Below are 18075 nucleotides of genomic sequence, written 5' to 3'. Positions count from 1 at the left end.
CGTATTCCGTGGTACTGCCCTGCCCCCTAGTGGAGCACTTAGGAATTCCTGGCAATTTCCTTGAAACTCCGTAGACTCAGCCTCTGCCATTTCTAACTATTAAGGCAAGTTCAAGGTCAGAATCTAGCTATTTTCAGCTCGTCTCTTCTTGATCCATGCTGGAAATGACAAGGTAACGTGATTTGGGGTCAGCTGTATTACAGGAACCGTTACATAAACGATGAAAGTGGATATCAATCGCTACTGACAGTGTCTTCAGGATAATCAGAGCTCACTCTATGCCACTGTCAGCTCACTTGAATCAAATCCAGTGCTAGTTCTGTCATATCTTCTTAACAAAACCATATTCTCACTCTTCTCAAAGTAAATAACAATTCACTTGACTTGCAGTTAATCTGTTGTCATGAGCTTGCCGCATTGCATTTCCAAGTGTATCTGAATATCTTTGAGAAGACTCAGATTAGAAGGGAAAGAATTGTATAAGGCAAAGAATTAGACTATGCTTATTTATAGGTTAACTATAGTAATGATGTAACAATTAACTGAATGTAACCGGAACAGGTGCTCTAATGACATTGTGAAAATGATTAAATGCAATCCACAGTCATAATTTAAGACAATAACTTTGTGCAGTAGGAATACTCCTTTAAAAAATGTTGTATCAAAACATTTTCCTTCTCCTTTTTGTCATGCCATGCCAGTGATATTAGGGGTGATTTTCCCAGCTCAAACACCACACTGAGCTGATTCTTTGTGGCAATGGTAATGAAGTCCGTTCCCCCATAGACTTTTATTAGTCAGAGAGTCTGACTGGACATTTAAGACTGAGCCATTCTATTGTTTATCACATACAGTTTGATAAGGAGTCAGGGTTGATCTAGTAGATTAGACTAAAATCTAGATCTCCTATCATAGTCAATTGGGTGTTGTCTTCCAGCCAAGATATAGAGCTGCATTTTAATCGTTGCTCTTTGTGGGCTGATTATTTCTCTGTGAATTCAGGCTTTGGGGCTGCTTATCCCTTTTTACCCCCCCCCCCCAAAAAAAAAATAATAATTGTGATATCCATGTGCATTTTGAATATGAAGCTCCTGTCTCCAAGGAGGTAAGAAGCATCAGGTTCTTATCTAGAAGTTGTGCACATAAACCTCTATTATTATAGAATTTTATAAAACTGGAAGGCAACAATACACATCAACACCAAAGTGATAAGACGGACAAACACAAGTAAGACCGCGCGTTTTGAAGGGAAAAGGGACTTTATCAAGGTAGCAGATCAAGGGAGAAGGCCAACAAGCAGATATTCAAAGTTTCCGTACCACTTTTGCAGGTGTCTTTCATCCAACTTTCCTTTTACCTTTTGTAAGGAAGTGGGGCTGGTGTAGGCAGGGATAGCTCTGTGTGGGACGGGGCTAGCTGCACATGGGAGCGGGACTAGCCCTCGCAGGAAAGACGAAAGTGACCCGTAAACCCAGTGAAGCAGCGCTACACCCAGAGGCTTTGGATCAAACCCAAAGAGTTCCCAAGTTAATTATTTACTAAAGTTCTAGCTGCATTGACAGAGTATCTACCGCACCAGGGGAAACTTATATTTATGATAAACATGATGAGACACAACCTCCACTCACAAAAAAATATATAATTTCAGTGTCAAAAGCCATGTATAATACTCCTGATTTTATATGATTTTATGTGCCACCACACACAATGAGGACGCTTGTCACAAACCCATAATACTCTCTCATCCTTGTTTATTCCCTGGTTCCTTAAGGTCTCCGTGCTAATTTCCACAACACCTGCTCACATCCTGGAAACATTGTTACACTGCGAAAGCTGCCGACAAAACCAAACTACCAACACGCCACAGCAAAAGAGGATCAAAAGTGTGCTTTTACACAGTGTGATGCTCCCCAGGCAGTTAAAGGGTTAATAATATTAACGGAAGCTCTGATGCCCAAACTCATTCAGGTTTGTTTGGAAACAACATTTGTTTAGATCATTTTTTTTTGGGGGGGGGCTTTTTATATTTTTATTAATATTATATAATGTAACCACAATCAATAACAAATTTAAAAGAGAGATACAAAAGAGATAAAAAAATATATATAAATATATAAAATTTATATTTTTTTTTTTCCTTGTTTGCCAGATGCAAGAAAGCCTAAGAAATGACATTTTGGAAAAGCCGGTACATTTTAAAAAGTTTCTCGCATTGACCTCTCTCTCTCTTTTTTTTTTTAATCACTTAAACCAATTTTGTCGAATTGACCCATTAAATCATGCTGTTTCCCAAAGCAAAATAAGCCGGCTTTTAATATGACAACACATGGCCCGTCTATTTAAACAGAGTTTCAATCCCACCCACCTTGTGTCACCGTACAAGTGCCAAATGCTCCCTGCCTCATCTAAAAACAATTTACAATAATATTAGTTGTCGGTAAATATTCAAACATCCGACTCCTGAAGCTATAAAATGGAATTTCAATAGAAAAAAAAAAAAAGAAAAATAACAAAGTAAGGGGAAAAAGTATACTGTCAACAAACAAATGCTTCATCATAGCACTGTAATTCGGAATTTTAATTACCCCTCTGCTTCTGTAACAAAACGACTGAACTGGCACACATCTGAATCTCTCACAGGTCATTGAACATTCCAGTTAATTACGGCACGAATAGCCGGTTTTTCCTCCCCTCTGGAAACACGTTTCTAATGGCAGTCAAGGTCTGAATAATGTGTCATCTACATAATTAGCTAGCAAGCAACACAAAACATTAAACATGCTTTGTGCCGACAACTATCAAAACATTTCATTTGTTGTCAATTATGCATCACTTTGTATGTTCTGAAGGGGTTGTTATTATGGAAATAAGTCCAGATGCTAACAAGGTTAGAGTTTTTGATTTAAATTAGTAATCGGAGGCTAACTTGAACAAATAATAAAAAAAAAAAACAATTCCATTGTATTCAGATTGAAGCCAGTTTTCAATCAAAAGCAGATTATGAAAAGAATTTGTTCTGTTGAAACCTTTATCTAGATATAATTACAAATTAGAACTTCAAATGGGAAATGAACATCAGTTTTATGTCATTGAACTTAACCGCGGAGAGAGATTGAATGTCAATCGCACATTCTCACTTTTTTTTGTTGGTTTAATAGTTTGATCCCAACAGTATTGACCCAATTTCCTGGGTAACAATGGAGATTTGGTTGTAAAAGATATTAGTTCAAAGGATATCGTGACCCATTTTCTTCTATACTCAAACTTGGATGTGGAGATGGATGATGGATGACCGTACTTTGTTTCTCTGTTTATAAAGAGTTGGGCGCAAACTGTAATCGCAACATGTTGACCCAACTGAAGTGGAGATGCCAACAGAATGTAAAAAAAATCCAGCCAGTACCTTCTGCCCTTGTGTCAACTTGGGCATCATATGCCCACCGCTGTTGTGATTGCAGGCCATGGAAACTGGGAAGCAAAGGCCAGCGGTGCATTTGACATTCAAGTATTTCTTGGTTAAACAAATAAACTTTTTTTCCCATTTTACTTTATATTCATGTCTATCCTCCTGCTAGGGGCTTCCACCGACTCCCAACTAAACGGTGCCACCTATATTAGAAACATATGATCTGAAAGAGCCTTCTAATGCAGTCAAGCTGACATTTCAGTGCAAGAGAAAACATAGAGACGTGGAATCTGATGGCAGACAAGAACCATTCAGCCCATCTAGTCTGCTGAACATTCCTGTGGTACATTAATTGCCCCTGGATTAAATATCACCTATCACATGTTCCTAAAAAAGATCAACCCAGGGTTCTTTTCAGACTTCATAAAGCTCTGTTCTTAACATTGCACTTAATGGAAGTTTGATGTGACGTGAGTGTGAAGCATTAGCCGAGGAGCGAGGATGGATATGTCGTAGTTATTGGAAGGAATGAAATTAGGAGACATCTCTGTATAGGTTGTACAAGGTTAATGGTTCAGGAGAATTATGTCCTGGTGACAGGAATGATGAAGGCCGGGGTTCATCTGCTATGAGGCAAACGGGGAGAGAGTTGGGGCATTAGCTTGAGATAGAAAGCCTATATTTTGTTTTGGCATTTTAATAGTTAATTATATGGCACATTATCATTTGTTTATATATATATAAACACTCTAACACCATATGCTGGCACACACTCATTCTAACACTATATATATATATATATATATATATATTATTTTAGCCTTTTTGTAGCGTTTTGTAGCTTTTTGTAGATTTTCTGTTTTCTGCACCAAAAATAAATTAAATGAGCAGTCTATCAGTCTATGTTGGGCACTCTGGACACTCTTCCGGTTTCCTGTTCCATTCTGTTCTTTTTTTATTTATTTTTATAAATCATGCTAGTAAATGAGCATTGCAGCAGTAATACAGAGATTAATTTTCTTCAAGGTGTTTTTTTTTTTATTGTAACAAGTTTTATAAACCTCATTGACCAATATTTAGATGACAATGGAACATTAAATTCTCTAATTAATGCACCTATGTTTTCGCTGCTGCAATCAACCCAAAAAAATATATATTCCCTAAATAAATTACATATTTTTAAATCTAAAAGGCAATTCTACATTCCTGAATATTGTTGGCAGAATGACTCGATCATTTGCAACGCTTAACATTCTAAAACAGTCATTATCCGTCACATCATTTTTCAATGTCCTGTTTATAAAGGACAGATAGTAGTCAGCTATAAAGTAACACTAATAAAGAACAGATTAAGAAATGTATTTAATATTTTTTTATTGCAGACAAGGGAAACAAAACGTTTAACACGGAGTATTAAAAATAAATTTGACGAAAAATGATTTCAGATAACATCAGCTACGCTAGTATTTTCCCATTTATCTCCTTTATGTGGGCAGATAGCGTTACTTTTATAATTGCATGGTGTAACTAGATTTTCATATTAAGTGCTTAATTATGCCTTTGTTTAGCATAAAATGACTATTATACTTTTTTAACAATTTATCATAAAGAGGACAAAATAAATGAAAAAAAAAACATGACAGGGAAAATATTTCAGAGGCAAAACCGATTCGTTCCTTCAAGTGGAAAAATAATTTCTTGGACTTGGTGAAAACGTTGCACCTTGAAATGATGCTTCTGTCTATGACATCAAAACTCAAATGAAGTTATATAACTGTCTCAGTTTCAAGCTAGTGCTGGTATAGTGCCATGATATGTTATGGACATGTTTGCATTTTTATTATCTAAAAATATTTTATTCATTATAAATATGTTTTAAAAATCAAATGTATCTACTGTGTTCAAGGCATTAGGGACATTTTAGGTCTGAGTTGAAGGTTTTCATAAAGTTTGTGATGAGCACAGCTAGGAACCTTCAGGTGTTGACAAAGTCAACTAGAGATGTTGGGAAGTATAAGTGTGTTATGTAGGTAGGTACAGCGTAGGCTTGCTATGGCCCTTGATGGCGTTGACATGACAATTGGCCCTTGCTTGTCTGAAGCAGATTCCTGGATAGTCGTCCTGTGCATTGATCGGGGTGACAAGGATGAAAAAAGTGGGTGAACTATTAAGATGCTTGTCCCTGTGAGCACAAAATTACTCATGGACTGGTATAGCATAGTGTGTGTGTGTGTAAGCACATGGTGTCAGAGCGTGTGGTACTATATGATGTTAGTATGAATGTGTGTGTGTTAATGAATGGTGTTAGGATGAGTGTATGTGTGTCACGTATGGTGTTAGAGCGTGTGTTACAATATAATGTTAGTATGAATGTGTGTGTGTTAATGTATGGTGTTAGGATGAGTGTATGTGTGTCAGCATATGGTGTTAGAGCATGTGTTACTATATGTTGTTAGTATGAGTGTGTGTTAATGTATGGTGTTAGGATGAGTGTGTGTGTCAGCATATGGTGTTAGAGTGCCAAGGGTGAGCCTAGAATTAGTGGAGAAGGGAAGAGAAGGAGCAATAGGAAGAGTGTATGCGTGTATGTATGTGGCGTTAGAGTGAGTGCATGTGTGTTAGTGACATTAGGATGAGTTGATGTTAGAGAGAGTTTGCATGTTATTATGTGTCTGTGTTTTAGTTATGGTAGGTGAAGAAATACTGCACCTAGTCACCACTGATCCTAGACTCCTCACTGAACAGAGGTTTATTGATATATATTTTTTAAATATATATTTTTATTTCCTCAGATTCCAAAATGGTTTGTTTCCAGTAATATAATCCATAACAAACTCTAATCAAATGTATTAAAAAATATAGAAACAACATTATAATAATGTTCAGTATTTTAATTTATGTAAGGAGGCCAGTATGTGAAACCACAGGTAAGTGGGGGGTTAATCCTTTTAACCTTTGCATATTGATGTGCCAATTTTATATTTGTATACTCTTCTCTCTTCTCTTCTTGTAAAGATCTTGTCCTTTACATATTTGGGGATCACAGTCCCATGCCAAACTTTAAAAAATATTGCTTATTATAAAACGAAGCAGCAGTTTAATACCAAAGGTGCCTCAAAGCAATTTTACCTCTGGAACATTCACCGTAACATCACTTTTTTCCAGACTAATTGTCATCTGGATATCGCATAAATGCAATTTCCAGAACAAGGTCTTGCAGATTAGGTACAGATGACTTGTTACTGTTTCAGCGCTAACTCTTTAGCTGCAAACAACCCAATGTTACAGTAATTTAATCGTTATTACGCCACACTTCAGAAATATTCTGTTCATTATAAATAATAACAATAGAAATCCTATTAGCCTTCCAAAATGACTCTGCCAGAACTCTGCCATACCGTCCAAGCTCATAAAATGTCCTTCTCCTGTCGTCGGTAATTGTTGCGGCAGCTCTGCCAACACCAGGGGGCGCTCTTAAATCTAACGCAAGCCTCCCATCAATCTTCTTGTCTATACTACATAGCAGCGGGGCGGAATATTTATGTCCGCTGTTGCATTTCACCTCCGATGATTAGTATGGAAGAATACTTTCCGCATTTGGCAAAAAATAATGAAACCGTGTATGCAACTCATCTGCCATCCAATATAGCCATACCGCGTCAGGTTCTCTTAACCCCTTAATGACAAAGCCCGTACATGTACGGGCTCAAAATGCATTGTTTTCAATAGGTTTAAGGACCGCCCATTGTCCTTAAGAGGTTAATAATACAAAGCGGAGCCATTAACAGGTCCACCATCATTGGCAATATTGCATGTATCCAATATCTCTTCCGTTATAAAAAAGTATTACAGTATATTCGATATTCTCTACTCGCTCGCTTACTTTTTAAGGAACGTTACACAAAAAAAAAAAAAAAAAAAGAACAAAACTCATTTGGCTGTAATTGTCCTGAATATTTTTGCCAAAATGAAACTTATATAACAAGGTAATATCAACAATGAGAAACTGCATGATAAAATCCTACCCAAAAGTGAAAAATGCTAATTTCGTCTCATTTAGCAGCTGGATACAGAAATGCTCATTAGTTTTAAGAGGGTTAATCCTTTTAACTTTTGCATATTGATATGCCAATTATGCCTAATTGTACAAGAGGCATCAGTCAAGGTAATAGTGCATAAACACATCAAAGTTATTAAGTATATCCCAACATGTAATAAAGTAGGTGTTAATTGGTAGCTGGGTTCTCTAGGCTATTGAGGTAGATAATTCATTGCGAGATGGATCACTTGTAATTTCTCTACATAATTCCTTTTGCAGTCTCCCGCTGTGATGTTTTCATGCTTGTCAAAAAACAACTGCAGCATAGTGCCTTTTGTTATACGCAGGCAATAAAATATGTTAGGCTTCATTAAATACACTTAACTTTTCAACTTTTTCAAAAAGGTGTGTTTCATCCTCGTTCGGCGTGGTTTACGGTATGTTTTAAATAAATCGGACACAATTTATTGGAGTGCCTAGTATAATGGAATTTTACAGTCAGCCACAATGTATCGGGGTTTTTTTTTTCTACCTGAAACATTTAATATTTATGTAGGATAGCTCAGTCGAAGTAATGTAATGGAAAGGTGGTAGTAGAAACGCTGCCTAGAGGTTAATACAGTGAGGGCATTAAACATGCATGGGATAGGCATATGGCTCCGGAATCTATGATGACGCCAATGACTGATTAAGGTCTTTACAGCAGGAAAAGTAGGTAGGCTAGATGGAGTAGAATGGTTCCTCTCCACCTTCAAATTCTGTGTTTCATCAACATATCGGACTAGCCTCAACCACAAGGGCAGTCTAAAAATGAGGCAAAGACCCAAAAGAGATATTGCCACCACTCCTGGGCCTCATCGATGAGGTGTCGCTTGTGTCCCTCAAAGCACATTGAGCAAGAAAGTCCAGATCAGGACTTCCTAGGTCTACAGAAGCAGGTCCAGTGGGTGGCAGCCCTTCTGTCACATAATGTGGGGCCTATTGCCCTATTGGGCCATTAGGCTCCATGGCACAACACTTACTTAATGGGTATTTTGTGGAGACCAAAGATATCCCTCTTAACCGGCATAGTTTTACTATCCAGCACAGTCTCCATAGCTGTATGCACATGTCTTCAAGACATGAAGCATCATAAAATGACATCATATCCTTGCTATAAGCAGAAAGAAAGGTGGCTTGGAGGTAAGTCCTTGGGGTGGTGCCTAGGGTGGTGCCTAGGGCAGCCCACATCCTAAATACTATATGCCACTCTTCCCAGTTGTTAATAATAAAGGCTGATTAAAATGATTGATCTATAATGTTATTATACAGGAAATTTGGAACACTCTACTACTTTTTTTCTCTCTCAGTGTAAAATGGAATTTTCTTAAAAGAAAGAGAGAATTCAGATTTTCTTCGGTGATTTAAAACATCATAATTTGTCTGTCCTTGGAATCATCCAACACAATAAAGCAGATAATGGTAAGATTTATTACACAAAATTGGTATGTGCATATTATGTAAAGTCCTAGGATGACAATGAAATATATCTCCTGCCAACATTATTTTTATTAAAACATTTCAGAAAAGATTTATTGTCCAACACTTTGTGAAATTTGGAATACTCTATTACAAGGCAGTATTCAGTTTATTATGTCCCCGGTGACAATGATTTTATGTCCAGCTTTGTTTAAGGTAATCTTAAATAAAGGAAAGTATTATTATTATTATTGTTATTATTATTATTATTTTATTATTATTTTTTTTTTTTTTAATTTACTAAATTTTATAAATTGTAACAGCATCAGACTGCTGATGACAGGGTGTCCCTGGTACTTTAAGACCAGCAGCCTACCGATAAGTTACAGTAAATGCCCCTGACGGTTGGATATGAACGGCCACATGCCATGTTTTTATGTTCACGAAACTCTTGTGTTGAGTAAGGAACCATAAAAAGGCCAAAGAACAAGCGAAAATAAGCTAGAACTGGGGCTGGACTGGGGAGGAAATAAAATATCATACATGCGGCGGCCGGCTAGATATTCTAGAGCTTCAGTGAAGCGTCCAGCGCCATCTGGTACTAGCCTACTAGACATTGTGCCAAATAGCCAGACCAGAAATGGTTGGAATACACTGGTATTGACAATCACCATAAAAAATAACACAAGTACAAATGATTATTTTTTGTTTGTACATTTATGACATTTTTCCCATATTACCAAACATATTTCTACTTACTGGTTTAGTGATTTCTACGGAGGTCTCAAGGATCATAGATTTCGTTTGGGACAACCTGTCGTGCTGCGCGTTAGCATTCTTGATCCTCATCTGAACAGCTCCCGTCTTTCCAGTGGGTGAAATTAGATTTGCATTGGAAGATTCTGACTGTGATGTCATCTATAAAAAAAAAATAAAGAAAAAATAAATGTTAACAATTTTATCATTGGTACGATTTATCAGCATTATATTTTATTTATTCCTAGGGTAGGCTACCCGGCTTTGCGAAGGGGCAAAGTTAGCCTTTAGTGAGAAAGGGTAAGACAAGTCAAACATCGCTCCCCTGCCCAGGAGACCCAGGAAAGTAGGGCTTTACCTGGAGACTCCTGGACAAACCCAGAGAGTTCCCAGGTATGGCTATGTTCATATCAGCGAATCACCCAATATAGAGACATATAGTTATAACTATTACGGCAGTATTATAAGTCAGGCTGCTTGCCTAGTGAATTGGGCTCAGATCACAGCGCTAGAACACATACATAATATGCAGCTGCCTGAAAACGATTATTATGCAAATATATTGTGGTTCGTGGTTAAATCTCCACCCTCTTTCACTTTACGTATTAGTAAGGGTTAATGCACCTTGATTAGTATATATAGCGCTTCATTGCCATATTCCTTCAATACAAACACAATAAGTTTTATTATGCAAAAGAAGCTCATTTTTTTTTTACAAATGAGGGAAAACATTAGACTTTTGGCTTCTTGTCTGACACAGCAGGTGATAATTTTGTTTTGCTATAAAGGTCATACATTAAACTGACAGAGGATGTTCATTAATATCATTTGTTGATTCAAAGGACCAAAATAATGGTTGTTTTGAACAGATCTCCAGGACCTTGGCATCTGTCTGGACACGACATCAGACAACAAGTCAAGCAGACCACTATCTGCACCTAATCAATCGCTATTATTACTTCTTCTTCTTCTTCAGATAAACTTTGATTTGCTTCTGTTTGATGAATGCATTGGCTTTTTTATCTTCACAGTCTGTATGATTATTTCAAGATACCGTTATATAAAGGTACTTGATAAATGGCAAATAATAATAATAAAAATAAGTCCTAGCTTTCATCTTAATGAGGCCTCTATTTGGAATCCATAAACCCTTATTGACAAAAAGCAACATAGAAAAAGAAATCACAATTAGGATGTAAAATCTATGAAACGGTAAAAACCAATGTTATGTTGTATAAGATTTAACTAGAAGTGGAATGAAGTGGATTTTTTTCCCATTTGAGTCTTTTTGTACCATCCTCATTATCTCTGCCACTTTCCCATCACTTTCCTCTGTTCTTCTCTCATATCATTCTCCACCTCGTTCAGGACATTTTCCTTTTTTCCTTACATCAGCATTATTTTTTTTTACTTTTCACGTCATATATACATATTTTCTTAGCTGCCAATTGAACTTTCACCTTCTTCTCATACTATCATCCCAAAGTATGAGGGATCACAAGTAATGACTGATGGCTACAAGTGTCTCCTTTTATTCTTCTATGTAATGTAAAGGTTCTTACTGCATTAATGTACGAAATGGATGTGTTCTTCCATTAAAAGGATCTAACCGACCTAACTCATGTCTTCTACGCTCATGATTCTGCCCTCAAGTTCGATGTGTCTATGTTTCTATGGAGGAACATCAGCAGCTCCCATTCAACCCATAAACCCCTAATACAAACATAGACACCTCACTGTGAACATTGCCCTTAATAAATCCAAGTAATCCTTAACTGCTTTAAGGGTTCATGGTTCAATGAACTGTCCTCTTAGTCCTCACCTTCACATCTCTTTTCGGTGGGAAAGACCGTGGTGGTTTCCATGTTCTCTCTTTGCTGATGGAGTGGACATAGAATCTCCTTCCTGAATTACTATCTTCATAAACCTCCCATTGGTCCAAAAGTTGGACCGGGGTCCCGGTTGAAATCGGAGGCTCCAGAGCTGGGCCTTCAAAAAGGAAAGAAATGGAAAATGTATGGATTTCAAGCTTTTCTTTACATTCTTTGAATACCCAACAGGATGATAAAAAAACTCACCTGTCATCTACAATATATTATAAATAACCACAGTTTGGTGATAACTATGTTAATCGACAACTATTCTGCCCCACAAAATAAAAAGCTTATGTCACTTAATAAATTACATCATACATTCCATTGTAGATTGCTTTTTAAAAATATGAGAAGTTTGAATTCTGCCGTTTCCTTTCTTTCTTTCACTTTGATATGTGGGGAGGTCTTTCGGACTTTGTTTACTGAACCATTGCCATTGAAATAAATGGGATGTCAGAAAACATTCCTCTTCCTTGGGTCCAACAAATCACACAAGCGTAATCTTTTCTCATAGTTATATGCGCGTTTCGAGAGCTGAACCGAAATGTTACTGTATTACAGCAAAAAAAAAAAAACCACGGAAGTTACGCTCATCTACGCCGTAAAAACACTTTTGTACAAAAAAAGATAAATATATATATTTTTTTCCCCTTTAATGTTTTATGCCAACTTTCATTAAACCTTATGACACCTTATGAATTCAGAAATGTGATATATATCTATATATAGTATATTTTTATATATATACACGTGCCTATATTTGAGTGTAGCGTTCTTATAAGGCAATAGACTTCATTAAAATGATCACGACATTCATGTACGTCTCTGTGTCACTTTGAAACGTTCTACTGTTCTGAATCCTGAATGCCAAATAACTTTCCGGTTAAGGATAATGAGCTTTAAGTTGCTTAACTGTCTACACACAGACCTTGTCACGGGTTGATTAGGAGAAATGTTAAACAAATGCCGGATGTTTTTATTAAAGTCATATCTGCAGACGCATGACACGTTCGTAAACAACCCAAACGGGCTTATTCCCTGCAGTCTTCATAATAAGGATGCTGATGCACCCAAGCAAGAATCCATGGATCTCCTTTTGATGTTTAACTCTTTTAATGCCGGTTCAGTATGCAAAATACTTTGAAAAAAAGGAACTAAAAAAGCCATTTGCTTTTTTTGTGTTTTTTCTTTCTTTATTTTTTTTATTTAATCCCCGTTTTTATTAGATTTACAGATAATTAGTTAATGTTGGATCCTCAACAAGCTTCATCAAACAAAATATCTTAATGAAAAATGCACAAAAATAAAAAAAACAGGATCCCCCCCCCCTGAGAACAGTAGAATTAGCTAATGATATGTTCCAGTGGATAGCAGATAGAAAAAAGTGTGTTTTGAAAAGATTTTTTTTAAAAAAAACTTTAAAAAAAAGAGAATTTTATAATAATATTTTAGAACTGGTATATTCTAAAGAAAAAAAACAGATTAAAGATTTTTTTTGTTGGTAAAAATTAATTAAAAAATATTTCTTACCGTTAGAAGTTACGTTCTTCTATTCAAGCTGCTTTCAAATGACTAATGACAGAATTTTAGCTAAAAAAAAGGAAATCGTTAGTCACATGTCGAAAATAAAGCAATCAACTCGAATCTTGTTTTCGCTGCAAGAGATTCTATCACAGAAAGAGGATAACATGCAAATGAAACCACTTCCTGCTGTCTAAACTGTAAATTTCACTTCCACAAATAGACTTTCTTTAACATTTCTGTTTTTGGTAAAAAACGAGGTAAAAAAAAAAAAGATTTTCTTAAAAATTACAGAAACGTATATCCTTTACACAGTTTCTCACCAACACACAAAAATACCATGCAGTATGTTTGATAAGATAAGTAATAAGACGGTATTCAAGACGGCCGCTTCCTGTTTTTCTGCAAATTTGTTTAAAACAGTAAGTAACAGGACAATGCATGAAAAAAGTATATTTCTCTAAGAGAGACTTAATTCCCTATTATAGAAAAGCTATAATAAGAGCTCAAACAGACTGATTAAAATAACTTGTGGTTTGTATAGCGCCAGCAGATTCAGTAGCGCTGTTACAATCAGTGGGATAATTTAAAATCATTATACAAAAACCAACTGGTACAAATGGAGAAGAGGGTCCTGCTCTTGTGAGCTTACAATCTAGTCGGTGGTTGAGGGGGAAATTAAACAATAGGAAGGACGGGGGAGACCAGTTAGTAGGGCGTTGCAATAGTCCAGGTGGGATATCACAAGGGAGTAGACTAGTATTTTGGTTATTACTTATGTGAGGAATGTGTGGATTATGGTGAAGGCAGCAGGATTTGGTGAGGGACCGGATGCGAGGGATGAAGGATAGAGCAGATTTAAGTGTGACAGCAAGGCAGCAAACTTGGTCTGTTGGTGGCCCCTTGACAACAAGGCATCCAGGAGACATCCCTTGGCTTCCAGAGAGCCTTTTGCACAGTGATGTTCACACAGCCACGGAAGAAGCATGACATGAGGACCATAGCTTCCACGCTCACTCCGAGACTCCCCATCTCCAGTGACATGATGGTCACTAATACCATCCCAAAGACCAACTTATAGCCCATATCAAGCAGACCAAGTAACTACTGTCTTAGAAAATGATTACCGAGGCTATTGAAATGTGCTCTAGTATTGTGCTCAATTAAAATCCTCTATTTTCAAAATACCTTTTAAAAAAAAGATTTTTTTTTTTTTTTTTTTTTTTTAAACCACAACAGGTTTCCCCTCTCAGCATTTCTAAATCAGCAAACATTGTAAGGAAGTTGCTTAATAACATTAAGTTACTGGGGCAAGGCACACAATAGATAAGCCGGGAGATTAACATGGTTTTTGAAAGTATATAAAATGTCAAAGATTTGCGGTGCACTAAAAACAATTAAAAAAATAAAAAATAAAAACTATGTTTCATATATATATATATATATATATATATATATATATATATATATATATATATATATATATATATATATATATACTTGTAAGGGGGGGGCAATATGAGAAAATTATTCTAAAAGCCATGATGATTACAGTTCCCCTTTAAGTACAGTAACAATGGGAGGAACAATGTTTCAAAAGAGTTGTGTTTTTTTTTATTTTTTAATTTTAGCATATGGAGTTGGCTTATATTTTTACCTCTTTTCCCCTTTTGTGTTATATCCTGGTGATAAAAAAAAAATTATAGTAAATATATATATATATATATATATATATATATATATATGTATATTTTTTTTGTTTTTTTTTATTTTTTTTTAACTGTTGGATCATGGTGCAAATAACTTTGCAATGTGTTTATAATTATTACTTAGAATAAATATTATATATATATATATATATATATATATATATATATATATATTCTCTAAAACAGCAGAGAGTAGGGCACACAAATATTTAATGTAATTGTGCTAATTAAAATGTAGAAGTTATATGATCAATAATATCATACTATATTCAATCAATAATATAAAATAAAGAAATATGACATCTGGACCACATTGATTTTATTAGAAATAATGTTTTGGATATAATTATATCCCAGCATTAATTATATTTCATTTTTCACAGATTCCTGGATAAGACAACTCTCTTTTTCTTTATTGGTTTAAATTCTATATTAAATGACAAAATAAGACATTTTGATTTAAACATAAAAGCATTTTTTATAATATCTTTTAAAATGCATATAGTAATACTTTAAAAAAATATATTCTTAAGAACGGGGGAGATTTACTATGAGGTGAAAAGTTCGAAAATTTGTTTGCTCGTAGCTCATTAGAGTAAAAACACATTTTGCGAATATAAGAATTTAGTTATGTTGAATATTTTTTAGTTGTTTTGTGAGATGTTGGCTGTAGAATTCCCTTGTCACTACTGTTTGGGCGCCTCTTCGACAGCTGCAATGGCGTCTCGTAGAACGTGAATAAATCTGTAGACATCATGAAATGTGTTGTAGAGAGGTACGGGCGCAATTCGTATGCCGTTGGGTTCTCGTAAGTCACACTGGGAAAAAAAAAAGATTATAGAAAAAAATAAATTGATTATATTGGTACTTTGTAGGCTGTGGAATTTTATATATTTTTACAGAATAAAACTATTGACGTGTCTAAAATATATCTTAAAGAGACGATAAAATGTCTGCAGTGATGTATTCAGGCCTAGGCCGACTAATTATTGGGCAGTTGGTCCAGTTGTGTGAAAGCCCCTCTACCACATAATGAGGAAAAAAATTGATTTATTGGGTGATTAGGCTCCCTGTAGCGCCGCTGCTCAAATGCCCCATTAACCCTGTGGAGGACTTTGCCATAGTTCACTTCCACCCAGCGCCTCGTGTCTTTAAAAGATGGAGCGCCGGTGTATGACATCATATTTCAGCACCGATACATTAGAACATTAAGAACCAAACAAACAAAATAAAAAGAATATAATGTTCTGATGAATAATGTTTTATGTTTAACATATATGAGCTAGAAAGAGAACCCATCTACATAATCAGGAGTAGAGAGGGATCCAAGACTCCATGAATTATTATAATCACATGTATGTCATCAAATGAGCCAAATCCCTTGCATCAGATATCTCGAGACGTCCCAATGTAAAATGCGTAGGCATCAACGGAAAGATCATTATGGAATTAATGGGATTTCCCAACAGGAACTATTATTTTGTAAAGTGTATGTTAATATTTAGAAGGCTTTGTGATTTACATACATATTTACTTAATTTATTAGAAGGTAATAATGCGAATCTCAAAAGAAAGATTACTCACAGCAACCCCTCTCTTTTCAAGTTCTTCAAGAACGTCTTTTGCAGGCAGTTTGAAGGTCAGAGACAGCTGACAGCCTCGCTCTTCAAAATTGGAAGGGGTCATAATTTTGATATATGGTTTCTTGCTTTCGTTGACGTGGTCACTGAAATAATGTTTAATTAAATATTCCAAGTATCCGGTGAGTAGAATGGACTTTCTTCTTAGGTCCTTCATGGTGGTTTGATTGAAGACCTGGAGAAGAAGAAGTAGAACATTCACAATGTAAGTTGATAAACCCCTTATCCAAGGGGAAATGTATATAGAAAATATAGATTCAAATCTTAGAACTTTAATAAAGTCATAGGATGGGGCTCCTCTTTTCTCATTTGGGGGACTTGGCGCTAAGGTAACAGACAGGAACAAGTATTCTTCTACTTATTAATGTGAGACCAAATATACAAGTTTAATAAATAATGTCAATTGAATAATATATATCACCAATATATATAAAATATACAAAAATACAAAGAATATAGGAAACAATACTAACAAAAAATAAAAATATAAAAAATAAAAATAGAAATAAATAAAACAAACAAATATAGAAGTAAAAAACTCAGAAATGAACTATAATACTGCTCCAAAAAAAAAAAAGAAGGAGCAAGAAATGGGGTCCAAACCTCTCCAAGGGATTAAGTACACTGTTTGGATATATACAATGTCCCTACGAGCACCAAGTCATTTTGATTGGCCAGGGCGCTCCATCCAAATAGGTGAAAATTGGTTCCAATGGAAGTTGCCACAAATATCACAAGATTTTGCCCCTTTTATTGGCAACACTTGCCGATATATGTGAAGGTTGTGTGGAAAGGGTGAATATGTGCATGCTGACATCATATCACACAAAACAACAACGTGGCAGGGTCGCTAATTAATCTGCAGCCTAGCTTTGAATGCATGGGTGAATTATTATTATTATTTATTGTTTTATATAGCGCCATCAAATTCCGTAGCGCTGTACAATGGGAATAGAACATACCATTTAGTTAATGCATGGAACAACTAACGGAATTCTTTTCAAACATATATAAGATAATAAAATAAGATAATAATACCCTTGTGTTACACCGTATTGACTCATACAATAAGTAGCCTGGTTATAGATTAGCAATCACTCTTAAATCTTAAAGTAACATATATGAAAGATAGAGTCAATTATTATAATATATTATAGTATATTTATTAGCATTTATTTTTTTTATGTAATAAAGGCATAAAAGTGGGAACTCACAGAAACATTTGTTATTTTCAGTGACACAGAAGCTTTAGTGCATTTAATTTAACTACTTGAACATTTTCAGTTTTTTTGGCTACAATCTATTGTACGTTTCTTGATTGCACCGAGAGCTGGGACCTCAATTCCGCCGGTTAGTTTCGTTTTTCAGAGATGTTACTGTAGCAATTAGTACGGGGAGAGTTTAAATCCTCGTGCCAAAAGGGTACATTTGGACATAAAACTCTGAATTACTAAGCGCTTAACTCTCATTGCCGAAGACTCCCTGCAGCGGGTTTAATGACAGAGACGCATAGTAACTACGCAGTGACATCAGTTCATAAATGAAATGCCCCGTAGACTCGCCTTGATGAACAAAAGCAAAAAAAATATGATTTTTATAGAGCCTATACGGTGAGATACTTTGTAGAAATAGATCCCCGGGGTGGCGTTTTCTATCTGTACTTGGATTCCCA

General features: G+C 35.6%; 2 protein-coding genes across 2 annotated transcripts in view; both read right to left on the bottom strand.

Moving 5' to 3' along the window:
* The window catches only part of ARHGAP15 (Rho GTPase activating protein 15), a 179376-nt gene extending 166169 nt beyond the window's left edge, over positions 1 to 13207 (bottom strand). Inside the window, exons 1-3 of the mRNA XM_053472318.1 lie at positions 13064 to 13207; positions 11482 to 11648; positions 9663 to 9821 (exon numbers count right to left, since the gene is read on the bottom strand). Of these exons, the coding sequence (XP_053328293.1) occupies positions 9663 to 9821 (159 nt within the window). The 5' untranslated portion in view covers positions 11482 to 11648; positions 13064 to 13207. The remainder of the gene's footprint in view (positions 1 to 9662; positions 9822 to 11481; positions 11649 to 13063) is intronic.
* Positions 13208 to 15303: 2096 nt separating this feature from the next.
* Positions 15304 to 18075, bottom strand: part of KYNU (kynureninase) — a 28764-nt gene continuing 25992 nt past the window's right edge. Inside the window, exons 12-13 of the mRNA XM_053472317.1 lie at positions 16348 to 16578; positions 15304 to 15581 (exon numbers count right to left, since the gene is read on the bottom strand). Of these exons, the coding sequence (XP_053328292.1) occupies positions 15450 to 15581; positions 16348 to 16578 (363 nt within the window). The 3' untranslated portion in view covers positions 15304 to 15449. The remainder of the gene's footprint in view (positions 15582 to 16347; positions 16579 to 18075) is intronic.

Source organism: Spea bombifrons, chromosome 7, assembly GCF_027358695.1.
Source record: "Spea bombifrons isolate aSpeBom1 chromosome 7, aSpeBom1.2.pri, whole genome shotgun sequence".
NCBI lineage: Eukaryota > Metazoa > Chordata > Amphibia > Anura > Pelobatidae > Spea > Spea bombifrons.
This window is presented reverse-complemented; position numbering and strand designations above follow the sequence as displayed.